General features: G+C 44.0%; 1 protein-coding gene across 1 annotated transcript in view; it reads left to right on the forward strand.

Moving 5' to 3' along the window:
* Nucleotides 1–11,670, forward strand: part of DIPK1B (divergent protein kinase domain 1B) — a 154,734-nt gene extending 143,064 nt beyond the window's left edge. The window contains exons 4-5 of the mRNA XM_077468299.1: nt 1,042–1,218; nt 10,620–11,670. Of these exons, the coding sequence (XP_077324425.1) occupies nt 1,042–1,218; nt 10,620–11,432 (990 nt within the window). The 3' untranslated portion in view covers nt 11,433–11,670. The remainder of the gene's footprint in view (nt 1–1,041; nt 1,219–10,619) is intronic.
* The last annotated feature ends 5,831 nt before the right edge of the window (nt 11,671–17,501 follow it).

Here is a 17,501-nt window from a genome sequence, read left to right on the forward strand (position 1 = left end):
TGTAAAAAAAAAAATGTGAAAACCATTTATCATTTCCTCTCCGCTTCACAATTATGAGCCACTTTGTGTTGGTCTATCACATAAAATCCCAATAAAATACATTTACGTTTTTGGTTGTAACATGACAAAATGTGCAAAATTTCAAGGGGTGTGAATACTTTTTCAAGGCACTGTATACTTTAGAAAGCTCGCAGATATTGCCTGGCTGTGAAAGGTTTATCAGTGCATCTCCTTGATTGTTCTCTCCCAGCTATATTAAGAGATTTACGGACAGGCAGTGTCTAGTCATTTCTTGGTGAGGGTTACATTTATTTTATTGGTTTCCAAATGTGTGTAAATATTTTATAAAGAAAATCATGTTTTTAAATATTGAATCATATTTATAACGTACCATAGAATGTAAACTATTATTCTGGATGTAGAACGCAGTCTCGCCAGGCCTTCTGGAAATTCTCCTGGGAATACAGAGTACAGCCTGAGAAACTAGAAGTTAAAAAAATGACAGCTTACCTTCCATTCATCCTTTAAAGTGGTTGTAAACCCTTACAAACCACTTTGACCTACAGGTAAGTCTAGATTAAGGCTTAGCTGTAGGTCCAAGAAATATCTCCTAAACCTACACGGTTTAGGAGATATTTGCCAAAACACAGGCGCCGCTGTCAACGGCGATATGCCGTGAGTGGCGGCTCCCGTGCGCATGCGCGGGAGTGACGTCATCGTGGCTCCATCGAATGACAACGGCAGAGCAGCGAGACCCACCAAGAAGATGGAGGCTCCGGACTACAGGGGACAGCGGTGACATCGCTGGCTCCTGTGTCAGGTAAGAGACACATAATGGGCTCTATGCGATGCGATGCATAATAGTCCATTATGCTTTACCTTTGCAGGGAATCAAAGAGGAAGTAACACTCATCAGGGTTTACTTCTTCTTTAATTAAACACAATAACCAAATGTTTAGGGCGGAAATAGAATGGTCTTGATTTATAGTTATCGGACATTTGTATGTACCATGATATCCTATATAATCTGTCTACTTGTAGGTCTACCGAGGGCTGTGGAGGGATCGTGAAGTCATCATTAAGTGTGGAGTCGAGGAAAATTTAAAAGCAGAGAGTAATCCAGATGCATCTCCCCGCAGGGAGCTGGTTCTGTTTGATAAACCCACCAGAGGAACCTCCATGGATGAGTTCAAGGAGATGTTGCTCAACTTCTTAAAAGTAAGTATGATCTAAACTCATTTTATGGGGCAGCAGAAAACCATAGTCATGGTATATGACTATAGTGGGGGCATTAGGATGTAAGCTCCTTTGGTACAGACTGATAAAGTGGTCGTGGTGAGGAGAGGCAGAACGGGGAACTGCCTATGTAAACAAGGCGATTCCCCGTTCTGCCAGATGACATGACGGGGATCTACTGTTCCCAGTGATCTCGGTCATGTTCCAGTAAGCCCACCCCCCCCCCCCCCCTACAGTTTGAACACACCTAGGGAACACACGTAACCCCTTGATCGCTCCCTAGTGTTAAAGTGGTTGTAAACCCATCTGGAAAAAAAAAAGCAACCTGCAAGGCAAAGGCATAATGAGCTAGGAATAACTTACCTCAAAACGAAGCCCCCGAAGCGGTCCTCCGACTTCATGTCTGCCGCTGCCATGGATCCCGGAGTGACTTCCGGGTCTCGCTGCTCCGGCGCTGTGATTCGCTGGAGCAGTGATGACGTCACTCCTGCGCGCGGGAGCCGACACTCGCGGCATATCGCTGCGATCTGCGGCCTGCCCATCGCTGTGACAGCGGTGGCTGTCTTTTTGTAAATTTCTCCTAAACCGTGTAGGTTTAGGAGATATTTCTTGGACCTACAGGTAAGCCTTAATCTAGGCTTACCTGTAGGTCAAAGTGGTTTGTAAGGGTTTACAACCACTTTAACCCCTTCCCTGCCAGTGCCATTTTTACATTGATCAGTGCATTTTTTTTTTATAGCACTGATCAATGTAATAATGTCACTGGTCCCCAAAAGTGTCATTTGGGGTCAGATTTGAATTGATTCCCTCATCCACGCACTCGAGATGGAGTGTCATTTTATTCTGAGAGCTTATTAATTTTTTTTTTTTTTTTTTTATATATTCACATTTTAATTTTTTTATTTCATTTAATTTTATAATTTTTTTTTCATTCGGTGGTTCATTCACATTTTTCCATTAACCACTCATTATTATATATTTATTTATACCTATAATTTCAGTAAGATTTCAAAATCCATATTTATCTCCCAGACAGGCCCCCAGTTTTATGAGGGATCCTCCTTCCCCTCCATTACTGCATACATCGGCCAGCCTACACATCTGTCAATCTCTAGCCACTCCCACCTGCTAAACTCAAAAACTCAGGCGCCAAACCTGCCTACCTCAATACTGCCTCTCGAGCCGCACTTGATGGTCAGACCTTCATGGTTACTAATCAGCACTCTCCCATCTTCTAACAGTCCAATCCAACACACTGACACCCATCCACATCGCCATCCTGTTTCCCGTCCTGCCTTTGCAAGCCCACAGCTCATTTCTCTCCTCCCCAGCCGCGCCAGCAACCCACTCCCAGTCCGCAATTCACCTACCCGCCAGCTTTGGTCCCTTGGCACACTGTCGGCAGACTCCAACTGCCAGATACTCCTCCACTGAAAGCTGTCACCACTGTCTGAGGAGCCACCATGCTCTTTCCTCCTGTGACCAGTACCCATACACTCAGTGCCGGGACAAGGTCATCCAGTGCCCAGGGCAAAGATGCCAAACTGCGCCCCCCTTTCCCTTAGGGTTAGGGTCAGGGTGCCCCCTACCCCTGCAATAAACCATTGCACCAGGGGCAGCCGCTCCTTCTGCCCACCCCTTGTCATGGCCCACACTGTCACAATGCTAGACACCACAGAAGCCCACATGTCCCCGCTCCTGTGGCAACCCATTCCAAACCGCCGGGACACAAGCCGCCCTCTCCCCTCCCCCCCCCCCCCCATTCCTCCATCCATTGTCTCCTGCCTCTCACGGACAAACTGTCAGAGCCGCCTTATGTCCCCCCCTTTCAATTTCCCCTCTCAGTTCCTAACCCATATTTCCCTTATGCCTTTCTCTTCACAGACGTTCAGGTCCCAGATAGAACCCAGTTTGCAGTATTTCCATTCACTCGCGGCAAACCAATGTTCCCCTGCAGTAGAATCTGATTCTTTATTTATTTCTGATCTTAATTTTCAAGGCTTTTTTCCCTTTTTTACAGTGCAACTTATGAAAAAGCATAACATTTAAATTCAAACGAGATTTGCACCTCAAGTTTCACTGTTCAAAACAACAATTCTACTTTTTCTTGCTGTCCCCATTATACCCCCCCCCCGCCCCGCCCCCTTTTTTAAGACTATCAGGATAAGATGTTTATTCAGCCAGAAATGTTTATTCAAAGAATATAGATGCATTAGTATACTGTAAGTGATCAATAATGTTTATTGTACTTCTTAGAAGCTTTTATCTGAGGGTTTTTAGTAATTTAGATCTTTTTCAGTCATGGTTTATTATATGCAAAAGCTGCAAGAATCCCCACTGTGAGACATTTTTCCTTTATGTCTACAATTCTCTCCACATATATGGTTATTGATTATATGGTTATTTTAATCATTTTATTATTTTATATGTATCATATATTGTACACATACCGTATTTATCGGCGTATAACACGCACCCCAAGTTTAGGAGGGAAGTTTAAGGAAAAAAAAGCTTACATTTAAATGTCCATCAATGCAGCCTTATCAGTGTCCATCTGCAGCCTTGTCCACCATTGCAGCCTTGTCCACCATTGCAGCCTTGTCCACCATTGCAGCCTTGTCCACCATTGCAGCCTTATCCACCATTGCAGCCTTGTCAGTGTCATTTGCAGCCTTGTCATGCAGCCTTGTCCACCATTGCAGCCTTGTCCACCATTGCAGCCTTGTCCACCATTGCAGCCTTATCCACCATTGCAGCCTTGTCAGTGTCATTTGCAGCCTTGTCATGCAGCCTTGTCCACCATTGCAGCCTTGTCAGTTTTATTTGCCTCTTTTTTTTTTTTTAAATGCCGCCTTCGGCTCTTCTCGGCAGCTTTTTGGCTGCCTTTGGCCGTTCTCGCAGGCTTTAAGCTGCCGAGAATGGGCGAAGGCGACTGCAAGGCGCCGAGAAGAGCCGAAGGCGACCGAAAGCTCCCGAGAACGGCTGAAACCCGCCGAGAAGAGCCAAAGGTGGCCGAAAGCCACCGAGAAGAGCCGAAGGTGGCCGAAACCCGCCCAGAGGCTCAGAACTGTGGGGAATCGGCGTATAACACGCCCCTGCGATTTTCCCCTGCTTTTAAGGGGAAAAAGGTGCGTGTTATACGCCGATAAATACGGTACATATGTTTTTATCTTTTTTGTACAGCCCTGAAGAAGGGGGAGTCCTTGGTCCCCCAAAATGTGTTGGCTTTGTTCTATCACCCTGTACCCTTATTAAAGCGGTTTATTTCTAAACTCTTGCATTTTGGGTGCTCCTTGACACTTACCTCCTTTTGATTGCATTCTGACAGTGGAACTCCTCCACTGTCTGAATAAAATAATCAGCACTGCAGCCAATTGGCTGTATGCTCTGATCGAAGCAAAATTTTCCAACAAGCCGATTCATTAGAAGTCAACCGACACATCGACTTCTCATGAATGAGAACAACCATACATGGGTGAACCGGCTTCAATGGTCAGCTTTAGCTTTATTCTAGTATAATTGGAACTTCAAAATTGTCCACCCTAACACTAAAATTCCTGCACCTACAGACATCCATGATCTAACACTAACCTATCTAGCCCTGTAAAGAAGACATCAGTATACCAGGGACGTGCAGTCAGGGGAGGCAGAGCCTCACCTGCAATGAACATAAAAAATAGCAGCTCAGCAACCTGGGGTTGCCGGTTGGCAAACCCCACCACTGGTCACAATTTGGGGCTCCTATCATCTATGGTTCCGGAGATACGGGGCTCCTTGCACAGCCTGTCAGAAGCTACATACAGACGGCCAGTTTAAATACAAGCTGACACATGATGTTTGCAGCAGACTGAGAGGATGAGCTCACAGTGCCTCTCCTCATTTCTTGTCAGAGGCACTGAGCTCAATGGACAGCTTGGAGACTTGGACCAATGGTAAAGTACCATTGGCCCAAGCTGTCCAATAAAATAAAATTGCTGCAGTGGAGGCAGGCCTCTCACTGCAGTGTCATAGAAGGGGGCATTTATCTAAGACAAATGCTCCCCTCCAGACCAGCCCTCTTAACTAGAAGGAAAAAACGTGGGTTTATGGGTATACAATTTACCCACAATCCCATGTTTTTCTCACACAGTTAAGAGGGAGAATGAGAATCTGCTGCTGTTGAAAAGGTACTGCTTTAATCAAGCTAAATCATATATTTATATGCTATAACATAATGATGTATTATTTACCTATTTACTGTGAAATTACTGGCTGGAAGTTATAACTTTAAACTTCAGTAATTTGTCCGTTAAGGCACCTGCTTGAGTAGTTTTTGAAAATATAGTAAATTACCTTAAAAACTATATAATAATTCTTTTTATATTACTTACTTATGGTAATTAACCCCTTGCCACCCAGGCCAATTCTGACACTTCTCTCCTACATATAAAAATCATCATTTTTTTGTATAATGTGAAAGATGTTATGCCGAGTAAATAGATACCTAACATGTTACGCTTTAAAATTGCGCACACTTGTGGAATAACGCCAAACTTCTGTACTTAAAAATCGCAATCCTGTAAACGTTTTACAGGTTACATGTTTAGAGTTACAGAGGAGGTCTAGTGCTAGAATTATTGCTCTCGCTCTAAAGTTCGTAGCGTATGTAACCTGTGTGTATCTGGCTCTGATACTAGCCAGTGCCTCACCAGTCATTGACCTCACTGCACGTCCCTAGTATACATACCTTTTTTTAAACCTATCTGATCCGGTATCCAGCGGTGGAAGCTTTGCAGAGGACACAGCCGACAACGGCTGTTAAATGAACAGGGAATGACCTCACCCATAGACTTACTATGGGGGTTTCCTTTGTCAGCTGCCTCTTCTGCACCCGCCTCCACAGCGAAGCCACAGCTGAAATCTCAGCATGGGATCGGGTCAGATCAGCTTAAAAAAGTATGTATACTGATTTCTTCTTTACAGGGCTAGATAGGTTAGTGTTAGATCGTGGATTTCTGTAGATGCAGGAATTTTAGGCTGGGTTCACACTTAAGCACGGAGCGGCTCACAGCAGGGGTCCGGTGCATCCCCATTCACCCTTTCAGGTCCGATTTCAGCCCGAATTTGTGGCTGAATTCGGACCTGAAAGGGACCAGAAGACGCACAGGACCTCTGTGCAATTTGCACCGGAGCCGCTCTGGAGATGTGTAAATCGGCTCCATAGAAAGCTGGTTACAATCTCCTGACATGCGAATTGAATGCGAGAAACCCGCATCCAATTCGCAATAGTGTGAACCCAGCCTTAGTGTTAGGGTGGACTTCTACTTTAAAGTGGAAGTAAACCCATCGATTTAATAGTTTCAAAAAACAGTTAAATTCCCGGCATGCCGGGAATGCCAACTGTCACATTGGTTGTGCTCTCAACCAAACTGTCAAACCATCCAATGGCCCCGGTGTCATAACGGATCACATGGGCAGCATCATGGCAGTTAAAGATTAAACAGAGGCCAAGATGGCAGCTTCCTTGGGTGAACATAATAGGAGGGTTTACTTCCACTTTAAGGATTTTCAATGTGCACAGTGCAGGTACTACATTGCCACCTGGTGGCTAATCTTGGTAACTGCTGTTTCGACATCAATATTCTCTTTACACTGGCATTGTTGGAACAACGAAAAGTGAACGTTTACGTTAGAAAATAAATATGAATGAATAGGGCAAAGCTGTGTTCATTTTGCATTTCCAATCATATGATAGCAAATATATATATATTTTTAATTACCCTCACAAATGAATGGTTACTGAAAGTGAGCACAGCCTCCTCTTATTCGCTACCATTCATGCAAAGTCTACATTTAGATTATGGGATAAACAGCCTCTGTTCCTTCAGTAAAACAACCCCACTTTCTTATTTGCCTGTAAAAAGTGGGACACACTTTTAAGCTGATTAATTTAAAAAGTAGATGCTGTTCAAAAGTGAATGTTTACTGACGGTAGTAAATGAGGGAAAGCTGTGATCGCTTCAGTCCACCAATCATGTGCTAGCATAAATCTTGTTTTAGCAACTTCCTTCATACATGATTGGATATTTAAGTCTCACCTTATGCACCTACATTCATTTTGTTAAGTGAACAGTCTCTGACCCTATTTCCTATTCATACACAAAGCTAAACTGAAGATGTTTAGAGTGAGCGGTGTTGTGGCCCTTCACAGTGCATTGTCATTACTATCCGCACACAATGTCTGAATTGTGAAATTTTGCTTCTAATCAAATCTCTGCTCTAAGTGATGATGTCATACTTACTGACATTCTCCCCACTGGACCTTAGCTATCATCTTCAGTTTATTATAATAAAGAGCAGGGAATCCTGTACATAAATGCTAGATTAGTCCCCAAGGAAGCCCTACCTACCTTAAAAGTGAATTGTGGGGAAAGAAAAAAAAAAAAAGAAGCTTCCTTGCAGTGGGGCTGCCCCTATATTGCAAGGGTTAAATGATCATTTAGGTCTAGGGGACCACAAAAAGCAAGGTTACTAACCCGATCTTCCATTCCTACAAGCTCCCTCCAGGCTTTGCAGCCTCTTCTCCCCTATAATCCGGTGGCCATAGGTACTCCGTGGCATCGGGAGAGGGTGCTGAATGGGGCTTAGCCTGTAGTGGGCGCCCAAAAAGCTCCGGGTTTCGTATTGTTAATTCAGAATTATTAGCCCAGAGTTCCAAAGGTCTGGGGTTGGCCGGGAACTCGGGGCTATACATGGAGGGACAGGTCATCTGCCCTGTGGAAGGGCCGATCCTGGGGGTGCACAGGCTGCCGCTGAAGGGAAGGTGTGGGGGGGGGGGGGGGTGAGCGCCACCAGTTTACCAGAGCGGAGATCTCAGAGCTCCTATGATGAACGTCACACTGCTCCAATGTTGGGACGTGTGACGTCCATTATAGGAGCCAGTCCAGGAGGCGGGACTATTTTTTTTGTTTTTCCAGTGCCCATCAGAGCAGCCTTGCCAGTACATGGGGAGAAGAGAGACGCCGGTTTACACAGAGTGGGCATTTCCTGCTTACCTGGCACGGCCACAGCGTGACACTGTGGCCGTGCCAGTTAAGCAGAAAATCCCCCACTCTGTGTAAACCGGCGGCTCTCTTCTCCCCATGTACTGGCAAGGCTGCTCTGATGGGCACTGGAAAAACTATTTTTTTTCGTTCATTTTGAATAGAGTGAGGAAGGGTTAAAACTACTGTTGCTTTATTTTTTTGCCAATTGTGCCCCATTGGGGAGATTTACTTTCACTTCCTGTCCCAAAATGCCCAACAGGAAGTGAGAGGAAATCCCTGCAAAATAATGGAAACCCTTTGGGAGCACCCGTGCCACCAGAACTAGTGTCCCCATTGGAAGATTTTTCCTTTTATTGCTTTTCTGGGGACAACCCAAAATGTGGGCTTTTCTTTTACGTTCACTTTCAGTCTAAATACAGTATATATATTATATAAAGAAAAAGTTTCACCCTGCAAGGCAATATCATAATGTGCTAATATGCATCACATACTAGCACAGCCTTTCTCAACCTTTTCAACACAGAGGAACCCTTGAAATAGTTCTCCGGTTTCGAGGAACCCCCTGCAAAAAATTAAAAATCTACAACTCATGATACATTAGTGTGATGGTCAGTGGGAAGAATGGTCCTTACACTTGTGGTCATTGGGAAGAATTACCTCCTTACAGATAGCTAAAAATATCAATGGTGTCAGTGGGAACTTATCTGAGAGGCAGAAATTGCCCAATGCTGAAGGAACCCCTACAACCTCTGGAGGAACCCTGGTTGAGAATCACTGATCTAGCACATTATGAAAGACTGCACTCACCACTGCAGAGGCTTCCATCTTCACCTGGTCTTCCTTCCGGGTTCACAGAGTCCAACGTTCTGACTGGCCGAGCCACAATGACATCACTCCCGTGTATGTGCGCGGGAGTCTCAGCTGCTGCACACAGCTCTGAAGGGACGGCGCGTTCTTTCAGAGTGCATGCGCCGGTGACGTCACCTGCTGCTGCTCGCTAGAATATCTCCTAAATGGTGCATGTTTAGGAGCTATTCATTTTACCTACAAGTAAGCTTTATGCCGTGTACACACGATCGGAATTCTCGTCAGAAAAAGCTCTGATGGTTTTCCCAATGGAATTCCGACGGAATTCGGCTCAAGCTGTCTTGCCTACACACGGTCACATCAAATTCTGATCGTTTATACCGCGGTGACGTACAACACATACGACGGGACTAGAAAAAGGAAGTTCAATAGCCAGTAGCCAATAGCTTCTTTCTCGTAGTTGAATCTGAGCATGCGTGATTTTTGGCATGTCGGAATTGCATACAAACGATCTGAATTACCGATAGAAAGTTTTTCCGTGAGGAAAATTGAGAACATGCTATCAATTTTTGGCTGGCGGAAATTCGTACAGCTAAATTCCGATGGAGCGTACACACGGTCGCATTTTTCCGATGAAAAGCTCTCATCTGTCTTTTTCTGGCCGGAATTCCGATCGTGTGTACGCGGCATTATTTTAAGCTTACCTGTAGGAATTTTTTTAAAAAAAAAAACGAAGTTTACTACCACTTTAGTGGGGGGCAAAGACAGCACTAAAAACATAATAGGTGTTCTAATCCGTCTCCACTCTATCCAAAACGAAAGAAAAAGTTTTGCCTTTATTTATACTTTACAACTACAACTTTACATACCGTATTTGCCGGCGTATAAGACGACCTTTTACAGTAAAAAAAAATGAGCAAAAAGCAGGGGTCGTCTTATATGCCGGATATAAAGCTGGGGTTATCATATGCCAGCCGTCCACTGGATGTTAAGCCCTCCGGATACTCGCCGAGTGTGTGGTAATACTGTATACATTCAATATACACCGCTGAGCCAATCCCGGCGAGCAATGTATTCTATTAATGAATACAGCGCCTGCTCGGATTGGAGTAACAACCTCTGCAGCCTGCTCGGATTGGCTGTGAGAGTCAGAGGCGCGGGCTGATGATGTAACAGCCTCTGCCAATCCGAGCAGGCATTTGTATGCAATAATAGAATGCATAGCTTGCCGTGATTGGCTCAGGGCGGTATACTATATGTATACTGTGAGACAGCATGTTACCCGGTGCCAACTTCGTTTCTGAACATACGGAATTCCCGCACAAGGGGGTCGTCTTATACAGTGAGTACAGCACAAAACCAACTTTTTAAATTGAAAAGTAGGGGGTCGTCTTATATGCCCAGCCGCCTTATACGCCGGCAAATACGGTACTTTATATTTTCCTTGTGTATATATATATATATATGTAGCACCAGCAAGCATATTTTATTCAGTATAAGTACATACTAACATATAAATGTATTGCTTTTGTCTTTTTATCCTTCATACAGACAAAGCTGGGAGATCAGACATCCTTGATGGTTTTGGTCAGACGTATATTGGCCATGGCAGACGTCAATGGAGACGGGAAAGTTTCTCTGGCAGAAGCCAAATCAATCTGGGCGCTGCTGCAGCTAAACGAGTTCCTTCTCATGTTATCGCTACACGAGAAAGAACATACGTCACAGCTGCTGGGGTATTGTGGAGACCTCTACATCACTGAGAAGATCCCCCATGATTCCCTATATGGCACTCAGATGCCCACCTTCCTGCAGACCCTCTTGCCCTCCCCCATCCACACCGTGATCCACCAGTGGTTTGCACCCGCTTGGCCCAGGAGGGCCAAGATCGCCATTGGCATGCTGGAATTTGTGGAGGAGATCTTTCACGGGACTTACGGCAGCTTCTTCGTCTGCGAAACAAGCTTCAAAAACATTGGCTACAACGATAAGTATGACTTCAAGGTGGTGGACCTGCGCAAGGTGGCCACCGAGATGACAATCAAAGGCTTCCTCAAAGGCCGGCACTGTGAACAGAACTCTGACTGCACATACGGGAGTGACTGCACCGCCGCCTGCGACAAGTTGATGAAGCAGTGTAAAAATGACGTCATCCAGCCGAACCTGGCCAAAGCCTGCAAACTGATGCAGGACTACCTGCTGTACGGCTCCCCGTCAGACTTGAAAGAGGAGCTGCAGAAGCAGCTGAGGACTTGTATGACTCTCAGCGGCCTGGCCAGCCAGATGGAAGTCCACCACTCACTCATACTCAACAACCTGAAAACGCTGCTCTGGAAAAAGATCTCAAACACCAAATATTCATAGCAGGGTAATAGAGGACTTTGCTTTTCTTTCTTTTTTTTTTTACGCTCCAGATTCGCATCTCACCAGCTTCCATCCTGCACTGACAGTGGGAACGCGCTGTGGCCGAGCGTAAAAAGGTCTGAGCTGCCACTAATCATTTTTGTCAGGCTCATACATGTCTCCGGAGAGCCTGTGACTGCTGAATGTCACTGCTGAATCCAACAAACTATTAACATGTAAATAAAAGGCTTTTATGTGACGCCAGTACTTTGTCTTAATCGCTCACTCTACATTTTACAGCTGAACTCAAGTCAGGCAGATAAATACACAGTTCAAACATGTAAATGTGACTTTTACCTGCCAAAAGGTAAGCAATTTTGTTTAGTCTTGTAATTCAGGCAGCCCAGCTAGACAGCATAGCCTGGTCCTAGACCTCCACTGCAAGTAAACAGTATAGCTTGGTCCAGGACACGCCCAAAGCCTTCTGATTGGGCACAGTCTTGTGACTTCTATCAGTGTCCGGGCCGAGCACTGTTTAACCACTTCCCAACGCTGATGTACGTCGGCAGAATGGCACGGGCAGGCATATTGGCGTACAGGTATGTCCAGTTTTAAATACCGCCCTGCCATCGCGAGTGCCGGTCGGGACCCCCGTGAGTCCGGTCGTGGGTCCCGCGTACTCGATCGCCGCGGGCATACCCGCAATTGTCTCACGGGGGCGGCTGAATGAGGAGATGCCGTTGTAAACGGCATCTCCCCGTTCTGCCTAGCAACAAGTGACGCTGACCTCTGCTCTATGTGATTGGAGCAGAGATCAGTGTTCACTAAAACAAAGCCCAGCCCCCAACAGTTAGTAACACGCCCCTAGGAACACTTAACCCCTTCACTGCCAGTGTCATTTACACAGGAATCACTGCATTTGTATAGCACTGATTGCTGAATAAATGACAATGGTCCCAAAAATGTGTCAAAAATGTCCGATGTGTCTGCCATAATGTCGCAGTCACAATAAAAATAGCTGATTGCCGCCATTACTAGTAAAAAAAAAAAAAAAAAAAAAAAAAAAAACGATTAATAAAAATGCCATAAAACTATCCCCTATTTTGTAAACGCTATAACTTTTGTGAAAACCAATCAATAATCGCTTATTGCATTTTTTTTTTACCAAAAATATGTAGAAGAATATGTATTCGCCTAAACTGAGGGAAAAAAATGTTTTTTTATATATTTTTGGGGGATATTTATTATAACAAAAAGTAAAAAATAATGCTCTATTTTTGTTTATAGTGCAAAAAATAAAACCGCAGGAGTTAACCTATTCACTGCCAGTGTCAGTTACACAGGAATCACTGCATTTGTATAGCAGTGATTGCTGTATAAATGACAATGGTCCCAAAAATGTGTCAAAAATGTCCGATGTGTCCGCCATAATGTCGCAGTCACAATAAAAATAGCTGATTGGCGCCATTACTAGTTAAAAAATTTTTTATATATATATTAATAAAAATGCCATAAAACTATCCCCTATGTTGTAAACGCTATAACTTTTGTGCAAACCAATCAATAATCACTTATTGCGATTTTTTTTTACCAAAAATATGTAGAAGAATACGTATCGGCCTAAACTGAGGGGAAAAAAAATGTTTTTTATATATTTTTGGGGGATATTTATTATAACAAAAAGTAAAAAAATTATGCGTGGCTCTATTTTTGTTTATAGCACAAAAAATTAAAAATGCAGGGGTGATCAAATACCACCAAAAGAAAGCTCTATTTGTGGGAAAAAAAGGACGTCAATTTTGTTTGGGAGCCACGGCGCACGACTGCGCAATTGTCAGTTAAAGCGACGCAGTGCCGAATCGCAAAAAAGTGGTCTGGTCTTAAGCCAGCAAAATGGTCCGGGGGCTGAAAGTGGTTAAAGCTTGTAGGAGTTTTCATTCTCCTTTGATTGTGCTTTGAGGCTTCAAGACCCCTGACTTTCTTTCTGGACAGTGCTGATTGGCCCTGTGCTGATCACATGCAAATTCAGCAGCCATCTCAGGTGGACCAAGGAGGATCGGTAAGCTCTCCAAATATAAGAAAAAAACTTGGTGGAAGCAGGAAACCTGGTCTCTCGGGAACAGCACCTAAGAGATCCTGGCTCCCCACTAGGTGTTCAGGTGGGGAGGAGAAGCCTCCTTTTGAAGTTTCGGGGAAGAGGTGCTTGCTTTAGTCTGGTGGGCAGAGCCATGATCTCTCAGGTGTTGTCTTGAAAGACGTTTTGGTGAAAAAAAAAATTCTAGCAATACACACCAAACTGAGCATTTGCAGAGGGCCCCCAAGGCTCAGTACTATCAGGAGATGGACTAGGGACAGTGGAAAGAGGCAGGATCAAAGAGCCTTTTTACACAATACTTATAATTAACCCCTTAGGTTCCACAGCAAGTATAACAAGCATGCTTTACTGCATACACAGACTGATTTTACTGTTGTAGGTTTACCTACAGGGCTCCAAATCAGTGTACCAGCCTGCTGCGGCACAGTGGTGTAGTGTAGTGGTTAGCACTCTCACCTAGTAGTAAGAAGGGTCACTGGTTCGAATCCCAACCACAAAACTACCTGCCTGGAGTTTGCATGTTCTCCCTGTGCCTGTGTGGGTTCCCTCCAGGTACTCTGGTTTCTTCCCACAATCCAAAGACATGCAGGTCGGTTAATTGGCTTCTGTCCAAAATTGGCCCTAGTATATGAATGGGGACCTTGGATTGTGGGCTCCTTGAGGGTAGGGACTGATGTGAGTGTGCGATGTATAGGGATAGGGACAATTGTAGACACTCACTCAGGTTGATCTGGATGGACTGGTGTCTTTATTCAACCTTACTAACTATGTAACTATGTGATCACTGTGACCAATCATAGCAGATCACATAACAATTGTAAACAATGAACAGGTTCAATTAATGTCATTCATTGTGTTGATCTCTGTTATTGGTCACAGTGATCACATGGGCTAATCACAGCCCATCTGTACCCTGTGATTAGCTGTGGCCAATCACAACAATATGCACTGAATTAATCTATTTCATACGTAAAAATGCTTTCTTATAACAGTGAAATTTACTGCTATAAGCAATCATAGTGTGTAAAAAATATCTTTATTTTCTAAAAAAAATTGTGACAAAAAATGACAACTTCAAAAAACTTGTCATGCCTCTTACTAAATACTTTGGACGGTCTACTTTCCAAAAAGAGGTCATTTGGGGGGGATATTTGTACCGTTCTGGTATTTTTGGGCCTCAAGAAATGAGATCAGCATATCAGGATTGATACATTTTCGGATATCTACACCATAGTTTGTGGACTCGAAAACTTTCCTACAGACAAAATAATGATTTGGATTATTTTCACCAAAGAAATCTAGCATTTTGGCCTAAATTTATGAAGAAAGATTATTTATTTGAAAATTTTTATAACGGAACCAAAACAGACCAACATTTTTGGCCTTTATTCGTTTATTTAGAAAAAAAAAAAAAACAAGAAACCCAGTATTGATTATATACCACCAAAAGAAAGCTCTATTTGTGTGGAAAAAAATGATAAAAAGTGTTATACGAGTGAAGTGTTGCAGGACCGCGCAATTGTCATTAAAATTGTGACAGCTCTGAAAGCTGAAAATTTGCCTGGGCAGGAAGGGGGTAAAAGTGTCCGGCTTTGAAGTGGCTAAAAACACATTTTATCCACTTCCCTCAAACTAACGTACCTGTATATCCTTGGGTTGCATTAGTTATACCAGGGCCATGGCTGCAGCAGTCATGAGTAAAAGCGATCCAAATCGGCAAAATAGTTACTGGATCGTTTACATGCAGTGGAAGTGGGAGATTTTTAGGTACCATAATTTGTCGCCATTCCATGAGCGTACCTCATTTTAAACATGAAGTAAACCCTGATGGGTTTACTTCCTCTTTGATTCCCTGCAAAGTTAAAGTATAATGGACTACTATGCATCCTGTGTCACTTACCTGACACAGGAGCCAGCGAAGTCACCGCTGTCCCCTGTAGTCCGGAGCATCCATCTTCTCGGTGGGTCTCGTAGCTCCGGCGCTGTGATTCGCCGGAGCCGCGATGACGTCACTCCCGCGATGCGCACGGGAGCCGCCACTCGCCGCATATCGCCGCGATCTGCGGCCTGCCCAGTGCGCCTGCGCGCCGCTGTCTATGGCACATGCACCGTAGACAGCGGTGGCTGTCTTCGGGTAAACATCTCCTAAACCGTGTAGGTTTAGGAGATATTACTTGGACCTACAGGTAAGCCTTAATCTAGGCTTACCTGTAGGTCAAAGTGGTTTGTAAGGGTTTACAACCACTTTAAAGTGAGACATGTTAGGTATCTATATGTGTATTTTCCCCCAAAAATTGCGTTTGAAAAACCAGTGTGCAAATATATGTCATAAAAAATTGCAACACCCACCATTTAGTTTTTTAGGGCCTCTGCTTAAAAAAAATATATAATGTTTAGAGATTCTAAGCAATTTTCCATCAAAAAAAGCTGATATTTACATTTATGTGAGAAATGTCAGGTTAGGCTGAGGAAGCATGTGGTTAAGCTTTTTAATATAATTACAGGTCACCTGGAAATTCTTAATTTTATTTGTACAATATTACTCAAGCTTTCTGTTTTACATATTGTCCTGATCATATTTCCTGTTCCGGTAAGTACGTGTTTCCGTAAGTGGCTGTCATTCAACATTCTTGCTGTACAATCCCTCCACTGGCTTCCGCTCGGCCAAAGAATTAAATTCAAAATACTAACAGCTACGTACAAAGCCATCCACAATTTATCCCCCAGCTACATCACTAGCTTAGTCTCTAAATACCAACCTACTCGTTCTCTTCGTTCCTCTCAAGACCTCCTGCTCTCTCGCTCTCTCGTCACCTCCTCCCATACTCGCCTCCAGGACTTTTCCAAAGGCTCTCCAAGCCTATGGAATGCCCTACCCCAACCTGTCCACTTATCTCCTACTTTATTAGCTTTTAGACGATCCCTGAAAACCCTTCTCTTTAGAGAAGCCTACCCTACTCACACCTTACAACTGTGTTTTCATTTTCTCCATCAGCTCATCCCCCACAGTTATTACCTTTTGTTTCAACTTGACCCTCCCTTCTAGATTGTAAGCTCTAACGAGCAGGGCCCTCTGATCCCTCCTGTATTGATTTGTAATGTGAGGCCGCGTACACACGGGCGGATTGTCTGCCCAACTAAGTTCGGCAGACAATCCGACAGACAGTCCGTTCAAAATTTGAATGAACGGACTTGACCACACACGATAAGCAGACAGTCCGCTGAAAGCGTGCGTGATGACGTGTACAGCACGTACGACGGGACTAGAAAAACGACGTCCTATACACTGCAATGCAACCTTCGGCCGTGTAAATCCTTTCTGAGCATGCGCCATACTTAGTTCGTCCAACTTGCCTACACACGAGCGGACTGTCCGCTGAAACCAAGTTTGGACGGACAAAACCAAGTTTGAACGGACTGTCTTACGGAAATTCCGTAAGACTTTGTTCGTCAGATTGTCCGCTGAAAAAGTCCGCTGAAGCCCACACACGAGCGGATTGTCCGTTGAAACACGGTTCAGCGGACTAAGTTGGACAGACAATCCGCCCGTGTGTACGCGGCCTAAGTGTACTGTCTGCCCTCATGATGTAAAGCGTTGGGCAAACTGTTGGCGCTATATAAAATAATAATCATAATACAGCTTCTGGGAGAACAATTACTGATAGGGTAAACTGCCTACTGTATAGACTGTGCTGTACTTGTTATCCACAGTTACTAAGTTGTATCAGAAAACACAGTCTGCATATATAATGAAAAAGTATGGCTGCCCCCATGTAGATGGACAAACAAGGTTTTTAGTACCAAAATATGGCAATGAGATTTTATACATTAAACTGGTCACATCCTCATGCAGACTAGAGCTGCAACTAACGATTAATTTGTCTGTCGACTAATCTATCGATTATTTTTTCGATTAGTCAACAACTATCCGATTATTTTTTTTATTTTTTAATGAATTTAGTGGGGTTTTTTTTGATTAGCTAATTAATCCTTTG

The sequence above is a fragment of the Lithobates pipiens genome, unplaced genomic scaffold (assembly GCF_037356315.1).
Source record: "Lithobates pipiens isolate NorthernLeopardFrog02 unplaced genomic scaffold, aLitPip1_a1.2 Scaffold_11, whole genome shotgun sequence".
NCBI lineage: Eukaryota > Metazoa > Chordata > Amphibia > Anura > Ranidae > Lithobates > Lithobates pipiens.